Below are 13,674 nucleotides of genomic sequence, written 5' to 3' on the forward strand. Positions count from 1 at the left end.
ATAACAGCTTCAACTCTTCTAGGAAGGCTTTCCACAAGGTTTAGTGTGTTTATGGGAATTTTGACCATTCTTCTAGAAGCGCATTTGTGAGGTCAGGCACTGATGTAGGACGAGAAGGCCTGGCTCGCAGTCTCTGCTCTAATTCCTCCCAAAGGTGTTCTATCGGGTTGAGGTCAGGACTCTGTGCAGGCCAGTCAAGTTCCTCCACACCAAACTCGCTCAGCCATGCGTTTATGAACCTTGCTTTGTGCATTGGTGTTCAGTCATGTTGGAACAGGAAGGGGCCGTCCTCAAACTGTTCCCACGAAGTTGGTCCAAATTGTCTTGTTTGCCGAAGCATTAACATTAAGAGCCCAACCCCTGATAAACAACCCCACACCATAATCCCCTCCTTCACCAAACTTTACACTTGGCACAATGCAGTCAGGCAAGTACCATTCTCCTGGCAACTGTCAAACCCAGACTCGTCCATCGGATTGCCAGACAGAGATGCGGGATTCGTCACTCCAGAGAACACGTCTCCACTGCTCTAGAGTCCAGTGGCACCGTGCTTTACACCACTGCATCCGATGCTTTGCATTGCACTTGGTGATGTAAGGTTTGGATGCAGCTGCTCGGCCATGGAAACCCATTCTATGAAGCTCTCTACGCACTGTTCTTGAGCTAATCTGAAGGCCACACGAAGTTTGGAGGTCTGTGGCTATTGACTCTGCAGAAAGTTGCCGACTTCTGAGCACTGTGCTCCTCAGCATTCGCTGACCCCGCTCTGTTATTTTAGGTGGCCTACCACTTCGTGGCTGAGTTGCTGTTGTTCCCAATTGCTTCCACCACTAACAGTTGACCGTAGAATATTTAGTAGTAAGAAAATTTCACGAATGGACTTATTGCACAGGTGGCAACTTGTCACGGTACCATGCTTGAATTCACTGAGAGTGAGCGTCTGCATGCCTAGCCTAGGTGCTGGATTTTATACACCTGTGGCCATGGAAGTGATTAGAACACCTGAATTCAATGATTTGGAGGGGTGTCCCAATACGTGCGGCAATATAGTGTAGCTCGGGATATAGAACCACTAGTACTTATAGTCATATGGATAATCAATTGACGTTATTCCTACAGGTACAGATATAGGTTAACAGTGCAGATCATTCTAGCAGCATCCGAACAGGGTATTCTGTTAAATGAGACATTATCTTCACGGGTCACGTGTGAGTCATACATTTAGGAAGAACTCACATGCATCTCACATTAATAATAATAAACAAACTCGGCATGCACAATTTAATAAAACATAGGCAATATATTTTCCCTTCATGGCTGTTTTGTTATGACTACAACTACATCTACACTGGGCACAGAGCACTGATACAAACAAACAAACTACACATGATTAATTCAATTCAATGAATGAAATGTGTAGATTGAATTCTTGATGATTCCTTTTCATTCTGTAGCATAGTGACCAATGGTGCTATAAATCCTATAAAGAATTACACATGCTAAGTATGCATATTTGTTAGTAGATACATAATTGATCTTAGACACAGTTGTCAGTTTACATGTATCATACAGCTATCATAAGAATAAAGTTCAAACTGACAACTCTCTTTCTTCAAACTATGACTTGGTTAATTTGGTTGCATGAGCAAAATAATAATGTACAAAACCAATACATATTTATTCTCTGGAAGCCTAGCTAAATGAGTATACAGACATTGCCTGTAACAGAATCACCAGAATAGATACAATGATTTTAAAAACTATTATTTTCAATTCATTATATAATACAGGAAGAGGGATTGTAAATCCACCCCCTTCAAGAATAAATTACATTTTAACATAAAAAAAAAACCTTTCACAATATTATTTTTTATTGTGTTTTTGATCAAATAAGCACAGCCTTATTTGGCATTATGAGACGTGTAATTTTTGGGTTACATGTTTCATCCCTGAAAGATATAAGAATCAGTACAATTTAGACATTAATACAAAGCCTTTTATTTGATTTTATAACTTGTAGAGCAAGTAAATACAAAAAGATGACATCTTTCTTGTTCCTGGAAAACTGAATTTAGCAGCATAGCTATTCACAGATTTAAATGGGAGCAAACAAGGTTCTGATTGTACAGAAGTTTAGTCCAAAGCCACAAACAGTAAAAAGGCCTGCAAGGTCAGAAATAACAACAGCATTTGGTTCAGCCCTCCAGGAGCTTCCATGCATGTAAATACAGCTGTCATTTAAAAAAACAAAAATCATATCTCTAGCAATAAAAAGCTGCGGAGGCTGTTATTATTTGTGCATGTTTAAACTTTGAGTCTAGGTTACATTATTACTGTAGTGTGGGGAAGCTAAGTAACATTACAACACCAAATCTATGAAGCTATTTGACCTAATCGTACATGTTATCAGACCTACTGTATTTGTAACTCATATTGTGCATGTTTGGCCAGCGGCTCAATACTTTGGCCAACCAGAGTAAAAAAGTCTGGGTACCACAAGTATAATACATTTCATCCTTCCTGTTATCATGATTCGTGTTAATACAAACATCACGCTGTTGCAACAACAAAACTCATGACACACAGGATTAATCTACAAAACCAAAATTAAAGAAGAGAGAACTGTAAACCACTCAACATTTAACTATGTTTAGTAAGATGTAATGCAACAAATATAAAAAAGTTAGAGGCAAGAACACGAGGAGAAATTAATCAACAAGCCTTTGTCTTCCACTGTCCAAAGGCTTGAGGACATTGAGATGCATTGTAACCTAACATCCAGCAGATGGCCCTGTTGCATGTGGCGTTTGCGCAAAAAGTGCCACGTCTCCAATGCCATAGAGACAAACACACCCCTCATTCCACTCAGTTCATATTTGCACATTAGACTTTTGGTGGATTTAACGAATATGGGCCATCTCCTCCAAGAATGGCGTCTTCATGCAGCCAGTGCAGAGCTGGTCCATCCAGAGGGGGGCTTCGTGCTGCAGGGGCGTTCGGCGTGGGTAAAAGGTGTAAGAGAGGTCGTAGTTCAGTAGGCAGCTGATGGAGGCCATGTAGAGGTCTGAGAAACGGCACAGGCGGCGGGAAAAGTAGGTGGGGTTGTGGCAAGTACGGAATATGCTGCCAAAGTGAGGGTTGAAGAGGTTCTTGGTGACTGCCCTGTAAAAGAAAAAATTGGGAGACAAGTTACAAAGGCTATAGCTAATAAGTTAATGATTATTGTCTTAACGTCTGCTAAATGCATAACTGTCTTTTTGTCTTGCTTCACTCACCGTAGCTCCTCTCTCTCTTTCAGCCACTCCTGCAGAACCTTCTTTGACTCAGGATCCCGATACATCTAAAAAAACAAAAAACTAGATGTAAATATGCAAGTTGTTCTCTCCAAATGAACAGAAAAAAACTTTCAGAAGTGAGACTTTAAGGTGATACAAAAGAGAGCATAGACTTTCATTATATAGTTATGTAAATAAATAAATAATATACACTATTGTTCAAAAGTTTCGTGGTCAGTAAGATTCTTTTTTGCAAGAAATTAATATTTTAATTTAGCAAGGATGTATTAAATTGATCAAAATTGATAGACATGAAAGACATTTGTAATGTTCTATTTCAAATAAATGCTGGTCTTTTATATTAATATACATTGTGGAAACAGTGATACGTTTTTTTAGGATTCTTTGATGATTAGAAAGTACAAAACATTAAGCAGTAATGCTTTCAACATTAATAACAATAAATGTTTCTTGATCACCAAATCAGCCAATTAGCCTTCTGAAGGATTCAACTTTGCCATCACAGGAATAAATTACATTTAAAATATATTTAAATAGAAAACGTATTTAAAACTAATATTTCACATAATATTTGTCCCTATATTTAACCAAATACCAAACGGTAGTGTATACATTTTATTTTATTTAAAACTGTGATGCTGATTTTTCCAAAAGCAGAATACTAACATTAATCTCAAACTGACTTTTATTATACACAAAGGTGGACGTTTTTTTTAGTAACAGAATCTTCTGCCCTTTTCACATTTGAGACTCTTCTCATGTACTACATTAGATATTGCATCAAAATCTCTTATGCTTCAGGACATATAGACTTGGATGTTAAAGTAACAGTGTCTTCAATTTCCTTTCATCCACAACCGAGACACTTTATGGCATTTTCAGTGGCTCTAATTTGAGTAGTACAATTTAAAACAATTATCACCCAAACTTTGACAGAGAATATGAGGTCGAATTCATTGTGGATTATGTAAACAGAGAAACTGATCACACCAAGCTTTTCTTACACAGTGGATCTAATTTTGGCTTTAAACTCTCGGAACAATCAATCCAGATCAATATAAAGCGAATGGACCTCTGCCAAACCTATCAGGTCAGTGCCATGCAACCATATAAGGAATGCAAGCACATATAATGCAGTCCTGTTTATTTTGCGCACATTTTTGCTTGCATCAAAAAATACGATTGTATACATCTATCACAATAGAAATTTTTCTATAGTTAAGTTCAGGCCATACTGCTAACCTGCATGCGCTCCAGCAGTCCGGTGAGTGCCTGCAACCATGTGAGACTTTGAGCGTACTGGTCTGTGTTCACCACCTTGGTCTCCACCTCAAGTTCAGGCACGATCGCTCCCGTCCTCCACCCATGACGCAGCATCAGGTCCTAAAATGCCAGGACAGGATGTTTCATTTTCAGAATGTCCACTTCAAGAACCTGTTACTGTTTAATCCTGGAAACTAATGATTATAAAAACTGCAGCGCGAGATTTACTGCCACTTTTGTTGGAAACGCCAAGCTATCTGACGCAGTAAAAACAAAAGAAAGACATCTGCGCAACAAATGTGCTCAATGTATTCAAACAGAAGCATGATGCTGACTCACCGCCAAGTCACTGTAGAGATGATCTCCAAAATAAAAAACCTTGGATCCCCGCCATCCTGTTAGCTTCAGAAAATCTACAAGGTTTCCCTGAAACAAAGCAAAACAAAGGCAGTTTTGTTAGCCACCCGCTAACATTTTGATTGATGTAAAGGATTCGACTCGGCAGGAAACTGTCACACTGCAGGTTCTCTTCCCAATACTCATTTGAGTTTCTGGAAGCTACGCGTCAACAGGCATTTCATTGGTTTTGTATGGCAGGAACAGTTTGCTCTAAGGTTCCTGCCAGGGAACTTTCCCATAAGTCTTTCCCAATTTAGGATGTTTCATATGCTTGCCTGAGGGTGGATATATAGTCAGGCCAAGTCTCTGTGTTCTGGTCAGCCAAGTCTGTTTGTACATGCCTGACACCACTAAACTGTGTTAAATAGATTTTCCATTGACTGAATTTGACCTCATCACCTTCTTTTCCACTTTTTCCAAATGAAAGAGCCAAATTAACTGGATAAATCATTCTACAATTAACAGAGAGTCAATGTGGAGCTGGAAGGATTTGGGTTATTTTCACATGGACAGGAAAACGTAAACGTTTAGAGAAAAGTTTACCGTGTACAATTTAAAATAACATGCTCTTGCAAGTCGAGGACATTCAAGTAGGCCAAATGTCCCAGTAATTCTAAACAATTTCCCCAGATGAATTCGTAATCCTTGATTTTATCCTGACTCAGAGATGAGTCAGCATAAATGTAGCAACTGAAAGCTTCTCAGAAAAGAGATCTGCCTGTATTGCTCATCTTACCAGTATAAACAGACATGATGCAGGACTAAACAAATCTGCGTTACCTGCTTATAGATCTGTCCCTTTTCCAAACTCTTGATCCTATCCCACTGCAAGTCTCCATTGCCGTCCAAACGTCTGAATGGTCTGGACAATTAAGAGAGATAGAGATATTTTAAAATCACTGTGGCGGGCGATTAAGGACAAAAACTAAAACAATCATGCTGCAGAAAACAAAAGTTCAAAAGGGGTCAGTAATACAATTTTTAAAAATAAATTATTACTTTTTTTCAGCAAGGACACATTTAATTGTTCAAAAGTGACATTTATAATGTTACAAAATATTTCTTCATTTCAAATAAATTCTTTTGAACTTTCTATTCCTGAATAAAATGTAAAATCCCCTCTTCCAAAAAGCCACATTGAAACATTTTAGGGCAGAAATCTCTGACTGTACATGAGATATTTTACATTCACAAAGCAGACTTACTTTATGCAGTCATTAAAAAAATGAGGCTTGTCAGCTTGAACAATGACAACGTCAAAGAATTCCCTCCAGTCCTTTCCAACCATGTACCTCATGCCTTTATCACTGAAAAAAAACAACAAAAAAAACATAAAACAAAACAAAAACAAAAATTACTTAACCGTACAAAAAATATATACATATTATTTGGAACACAAACCAATCAGGGGTCAGAAATAAGTGGTCATTTTGTTTTACAAATGGAGCTTGAGCTTCACTTAGAGGTCTCTTATAAATGTATCATATTTTGAATATGATGCATCAAAAAGGAAACTCACACAAAGCTGAATGGGCTGTTGGTAATGAGGAAAAGTTTCTTCCCTTGACTGGCCAGCCGGTGCAACACAGCGTATGTCTCGTCTCCTCTGAGAATGTATTTCTCTGGGGACCGAATAAGGAAGGAAAAGGGGTCAGGGTCACAACAGGTAGAAAGTGAAGGAAGAAAAGATGGTCTTTTAAAAGCCAGTCTAATATATATTGACTACAACTAAATTAGCAATTTCTGCAGACTATGATAAATGTCATCCAGAATCTTATTGGATCTGTTTTTCCGGTTTACCTAAAAAGTGTTTATACTGCAATGGAACATCTGTGATAAGGAACATCTTGCCCGCAGGGATACAACAAGCATTAAAAAAAACGAAAGATTAGATTGGGCTAGCCCAACAAAACTGCTCGCTTCAAATCCCATTCTCTACAGAGGTCCAATTATGCAACGGTCTGCTCTGAAAACAAAAGACTGCTCTCCACCTATATACACACACACACACACACACACACCATACAAACACACTACAAAGACTGGTTTTCATTTGCTCCAGCTTACAATAACATGATCTCTTCTTGGCTTAAGAATTTTAAATTGGCTAAAGAAAAGCAAGTCCTACTTTAACTGAGATTTCAAAGCCCTTTTTGTGCCATGTTATATGCAAATATTTGGGTCATGCACATAGTAATATTTGTTAATACTCACCAAGATCTTGCATGATCCATTTGTACATGTAACCCTTGATATGCACCATTCCAATGGCATCCTGCAAAGACAGATTTTGTGTTTAAAGGTATAGTTCACCCCAAAATGAAAATTCTGTCAATTTACTCACCCTTAAGTTGTTCCAAACTTTTATGAATTTCTTTTTTTCTTCTGAACACAAACGATTTCTTCAAAATATCCTCTTTTGTGTTCAGCAGAACAAATTTCATACAGGTTTGGAACAACTTGAGGGTGAGTAAATGATAGAATTGTAATTTTTTAGGGTGAATATTCCTTTAACAAGCATTTTTGAACAATGAACAAGTGCTTGAAGCAAAACACTTTCTATTCTCTTTTTTATTTTCTCATTTCTCCCCTTTGTTGGAAAACAAATATATATTAAAATGGCTCTTTCACAAGCTTTACTTTGATACGCTGCCAGGTTTACGGTTCCCTCTGACATCTTGCGTACCCACGCGCCTATGCGAGTACAGTACAATCTGTTCTACCAGCGTAGACGGAAGTCACTTCACAAAGCTGCGCTTGAAAGATAAACAAGTGTGGCGTTCTGACGCTCTACTTCCTGACCAACAATGCGTTGATTAGGCAAGACCTCTAATTTCAAAGGAACTTATTTGATTCATATTGAGGTATGAAAAAAAAAAAAGGATTTTAGCCATTTACTGCTCGGCCAAGATTTTTTACTTTCTGCTAGTCAGCGAGAGCTCAAGTAAGAAGGGGTGGAAAGTAGGGCAGAAAAGCAGAAATGAAAGACAAGACTACATTCTGCAAGTAAATTGACCAAAAAAAAAAAAGCAGGAAAAAACAAAGCCGCTCTGTAACCCAATTCAGGACCACCGTGATCAAGTCATGAATGAAAACAAATCAGTCAGCAGCACTTAACCACAGGCAGAAGAAAGAATCCGCTCAGCTTGAGGAGGACAGAGTTTACAAAACGACAGACAAGAAACAGCTCTCACGGATTTCAATTACAAAAGCAGTATGTAAACTATTCCCACCGCCTGTTAAAACTGCCTGGCATTATTGTGCAAATTCACTAACACGCTTTCGGTCGTCAGGAAGACAAAGTATCAGGACCAGGATTCAAAGAGGGCATATTGACTTCACACTTACTGAGACATCTTTGTAGAGATGCACAGGGTCATACTCTATGTCGTTTGAGATGAAGTAATCGTTCGCAGCTGCCAAAAGAGTCATCTCAGGGATGGAGAAAACATCCATAAACTGTTTCATTTTGGGACCCTGGAACAAATAACAATAAAATGCATGAGAAAGGTGTACTTTAAAAAAAGTGATGAATAAGCAGTGTTTTTTCATCTTTATACTTAGATGATATGCCTGCTCTGAGGAGCTGGAAATAGTGATATTCTACTGCGAGGAAATTGCAGGTCATATAGTTTAATGACCATTATAGTGCAAAACCTGCCCTCTCCCTAAAAAAAACAAAAACAGTATTTTACCAAAATTTTCAGAGCCATGAATTTGCATGACCAAATTTTTTTTTTAATGAAGCGATTCTCAACTGATTTTAAATTGGACCTCAAAAGACCATCTAACATAGTGCTAAAAAAATTGTAACCAATAAAATCAAACATTCAAAAAAAGTATTACTATTTGTATTACTATTAATAATTAATATTACCATGAACTGCATGGCTTTAACAAACATCATAATATTTTTTTATAATGATAAATCTGTATTTTTACAATAAAGTTTTATTATTTGCATTGTATTATTTATGTCTTCTCTACTGTCTACGACCTTATCAGAGCCACTGCTCTAACGAGTTAAAACGGACTCAAAATAATATTTTGTCTATAATTATTAATATATAATAATGTCTGACTTGTGAAGATGTTTAACTGAATCCAAGAGCAATATTTGGTCAATGAAGCATTTTACAACAGAGGATAACTAGAAAAATGTAAATTCATCATTAAATATCGATGACTTTTCCCAGTCTGGAAAACTATAAAAATTATTTTAAATCCCTGATATATTTGTGTTTTCCGTGACCATGGAAACCCTGCAGAGAAGAACGTGCCTGATAACTATCTGGTTCAGAAAAGGACTGTTATGTTTTTGTTGCAGATATAAAGCGTCCTGCCACTTACTCATGGTGGCTGGACATACAAAATCAGATCTGGGCTCCTGACGGGGTGGCACCACTTTACACTCACTGACCTCTTAGTAATGAGGCACAAAAATGTAAGCAGGCAAATATTGCTATGTAAACATCTGCCCTCTCGAGTGTAAAACTGACTGATGAAATGAGAACGCATAATAAAGTTAGTGGGACCATCACCTTGCCATAGAATCCACTGACTTGGTGGAGGGGAACATGATTTGAACCTCCATAAAGGTTCATGACCTCATCATCAGGGACAGGCTTCAGACCTCTGCGTATAGAATAAATAAAAACAGTGAATTACATAACACACTTTTCCACATAAACTCCCAGACTGATCAAATGAGGTTCAGTTTACCTATAAACGGTGCCTAACTGGATGTAATGGAAGGCATCAATTTTCATGAGAAGTCCCTGTGACATTGAAATTATAAAAGTTTAATTCGTATAATAGCAAGCTGCCATGAAAAACGCTGCAAAAACTCAAACCATGAATGTTTAACGCACCTTTTGGATGTCATAGTGAAGGCCCCGAGTTGCAAAGTTGGGAATGTAATCGTACTTACTGATTCCCTCAGGGTACTAGTGAAAGAAGGGGACAAAAAAACAAAAATGTCAAACATGCCAACCTTTAACATCCAACCACTTGACTCCACATGATCCCTCAGACAGATCACAGTCATTAGAACAATTAGAAAGACAGAACCGCACAGGAATCTGAGGAGCTGAATCCCATGATACGTGTTGTGTTTAGGGCCGTTCACACAGAAAACATTTTTGCATTCAACTGCACTGCTTTACCATTGGTGTCTATGCAAATGTGCACTAGATGGACGTGTTTTGACTGTTGCGCTCACATCTTTTGCACCGTCTTGCACATGACATACAACATTCTAAAAATGTGGCTAAAAAGTTCAAACAAGACCTGCGCTAAACCGATGTTTAACCTTTGCACTCGCATATTTTGCAACGTTCTAATAACATGGTGCTAAAAGAAGTTATACATCTCTAGACCCTGTTTTTCATGCTGCCTTCATGTGTTATTGGACATTTTCTACTTCCCACTTCTGAAGTCGTGATAATGAGGTTGTGACATTCAAGTGCTTCGTTGTCGGAAAGAACAGGAATCATGGAGGTTTATTCTTGTCTATTGATTGGGAAAATCTTATTTTAAGCCATAATGATATTTAGCGTCCCAGTAATTGACAATCATATAAACATTCACCAATCAGCTTGCAGACGATTCTGGAATTTCTGTCAAATACAGTCTATTTTCGCTGCGCATAAGATACGCTTCAAATGTTTATTTATATTTGTAAATATGCACTACTTTAACAACAACACATGGTGATGTAGCTGATGTGGAGAAAAATAATAAAGAATAGCAGTCACAGCAGCAGCCGTTCTCCCCTCCACCATGTTTGAACTTGGGTATCAAAACCATCTCCGAACTTCCCAATGGTAAATACGACTTGAGAGGGCATTCATGTCCAATTTTTAACAAGGAAAGTAATAATTACAATAGCATGTGACAGCAGCATTATTCCATGACCCTGCATTGCACGCTTTTGAATGTAAAATCGTGTTTTGTGTGAAATTCTGCATGAGGCCCCGATCAGACAGAACGCATTTTTGCAGCGAGAGGCGCCTTTTTTGAATAGATTTCTGTTGGCAGAGAGCGTTATGCGTGCTGCTTATGCGCCCTGGGCGCCTCACGTTTTAACGTTTTTAATTAATTGTCATTGCGTTTGAATGAAACGCGTTTCATTCATTGTGGTTTTTTTCTATTGTCCAATCGAATGAATGGAGAGGCGGGCCTTCCGTTGTGGTGACCATTACCTTGATGAGACTGACAGGACAGCTGATTTGGGGGTTTCCTAGCAACATAAAAAAAACGCAGCGTTTTCGAACCTGAAAAAGGCGTTCGGTCTGATCGGGGCCTTACACTTTGTGTTAACGTGCTAGATCGACTTTTGTGTTTCACGCGTTTAGCAGCATTTTCAAAAGTTAAAAGTTCAACTTTTAAAAATCGAGTCTTGTGTCTTTTTTCCCCATTACACTACCCTGCGTTTGTCTTTTTTCTCATTCATGTGTTGCGTCCATTGTTTTTTCTATGTAAACAAGCGCTAGGCTAGACAGACGTGTTTGACAGTTGTGGTCGCGCCTTACGTTTTGCAGCTCAAATTAAAAGAAGTTTAACAGGTTTTTTATTTTCATAATAACTCATAATAACTAGAGCTTTTTTTGCCACATTGTATGGCTTAAATTTGCCGGTTTAAGATGGGTTTTTTCATGCGTCTCACGCTTTTTAAAGCAAAAGCGCGTTCTGTGTGAATTGAAGTGTTTGTTTTTGTGTATGTGTTTAACCTCACAAAAACTCTTGGCATTTATTTTGTTCAATAACATGAAACATACAAAACAACAGGTTTATATGGCGATGAAGTTGTGTGTCTTTCTCGAACCTTATAGTGCTGAACGAGAAACTCTCGCGCCTTGTTGTAGATCATCTCGTCCAGCGTGCTGGAATAGAGAGCTAGGGTGTAATCATAGTCAAAGCCGTAGATGTCCACCTCATCCAGATTCACCTCATTGTTGGCATAGATAGTGGAAGGGTTCAGAAGATTGCACACTCCGGGAGGAATCAAATCTGTGAAGAGGAAAAGAGAGACTTGAAGTTTATTATCATGCTTTTAAATATGTTTTAAATATTGCATCGTCTGTCCATAAACAAGGGGTAAGGGAAAACTCTAGTAGGTCTCTTACACCTGAAATTGTTGTGAATAGAAAGCGTAGCAGCAACTCATAATATAATAACTACACATAATGTAATAAGTATTACATGCCAGAATTGTACTACTACTACTACTGATATAAATAGATTTTATTTATCTGGATTTAGATTTTTAAAATTTACTGTAATACCAAAGGAATACCTATGCTTTTTGTTTAATAAACATAATAATAACAATAATAATTACATGAATATTTAAATGTTGCATTTCGCAGGTAGTTTAAGATTGGCTTTAGATTTTTGAAAATGTACTGTAAGGGAATATTAATATTTTTGTTTTAAAAAAGCCTTTACAATTATGAAAATATGATATGTTTATAATCAAGATTTTAAATCAAATTTTGAGAAAATTATTCAATTATGAACATTATATTATAATAATAATAATATTGTAATTGTAATACTTATTACATTATTTATGTGCAGTTTTTACATTATGTGCAGTTATTACATTAGGAGTTGCTACAAACGTCGATCATGCTCTGGACATGTGAATGGCAGTTGTTTACTAAATGTACAGAGGCCAGCCCCTCCTTGGAACGGGAGAAAGTGGACAAATACGTTTTGTCATGTGTGCAGAGATTACAGAACATCAAATATGAGAACTCAAATTAAACCAACATACCGTGCACAAGCCGTTTCATCTCATTGTATCTCGCCCACAAGTACGTTTTATTGTTGATCTGCGGGGCCGTGGACGAGAAAGCCCTTCCAGATTTGGTCAGAGATTCTTCGCCTCTATTTTTGCCCACGATTTGGTGTCTATGCGATGTGACTGCGGCTGCAACAGGGTTAGGATTAGCTGCCAAATGTTTCGTCGGTCCACACTTGTGTCCATCTTTGCAGCACTTCTGTCCGTTCATTGTTGAACCAGCCGAGGCGAAGCTTCCACACGCAAAAGCAGGAATATTCAATCTTGTGCAGAGTGCAACTCTGCAACTAGAGCTTTTTTGCCACATCGTGTGGCTTAAAGTGCCTACTTTTTTGCAAGCCATGTCTAAACTATACTAACGAAATAGTTTACTTCTTACATTCGTACTTGCTCCGCGTGTTAAGTACGCTCGCTTCTGTGGAAACTGACTGATACGGGTTTACTGAGGGCATCGCAGGTCGGGGGCAGGCTGTTTTATCAACCAATCAAATGCTAGACTTGTAATGATTGACAGTTCGGTGAACCAATAAGACGCGGATTCTGCTACGTCCCTCATCTAGGAGGAAAACGTGTTTACATGCCAGTCCAACCAATACGTTTTCTTCATGAACATTTAGCAATAGTTCATGCCTTATGATTGGTCGAACGACATGGCAACTGCCTACATGTGCTACGTGACTGAATATGCTTAAAAAGGGTTTGTTCCTGGAGACGCTGGCATGTACGTACAAGATGTAACCATGGCCAGAGACACTGGTTCTTACTCAAAAACAAGATATGTTTGAAGTATTTATGGTCTTGTCCTAGGCCCGGCAAAACAGACTTGCGCTGCAGGCTAAACACTGAAAAACGTAGCACGTAGGTTTTGTGCAGTTACAAAAAGGCTGATGTAATTATCGCATTTGACCA

At 38.1% G+C, this 13,674-nt stretch overlaps 1 protein-coding gene across 1 annotated transcript; it reads right to left on the bottom strand.

Annotated features, from left to right (window-relative positions):
- Positions 1–1,980: 1,980 nt before the first annotated feature.
- nt5dc2 (5'-nucleotidase domain containing 2) lies at positions 1,981–13,200 on the bottom strand. Its single transcript, XM_079827242.1, has 14 exons — positions 12,739–13,200; positions 11,785–11,969; positions 9,830–9,904; positions 9,681–9,736; positions 9,500–9,593; positions 8,307–8,435; positions 7,173–7,233; positions 6,478–6,580; positions 6,164–6,265; positions 5,739–5,820; positions 4,899–4,985; positions 4,539–4,679; positions 3,276–3,340; positions 1,981–3,162 (listed from the first exon to the last, which is right to left on the bottom strand). The coding sequence occupies exons 1-14, from the start codon at positions 13,106–13,108 to the stop codon at positions 2,901–2,903; spliced, it is 1,812 nt and encodes a 603-aa protein (XP_079683368.1). The 5' UTR covers positions 13,109–13,200; the 3' UTR covers positions 1,981–2,900.
- Positions 13,201–13,674: the final 474 nt, after the last annotated feature.

The sequence above is a fragment of the Gobio gobio genome (assembly GCF_949357685.1).
Source record: "Gobio gobio genome assembly, chromosome: 10".
Taxonomy (NCBI): domain Eukaryota; kingdom Metazoa; phylum Chordata; class Actinopteri; order Cypriniformes; family Gobionidae; genus Gobio; species Gobio gobio.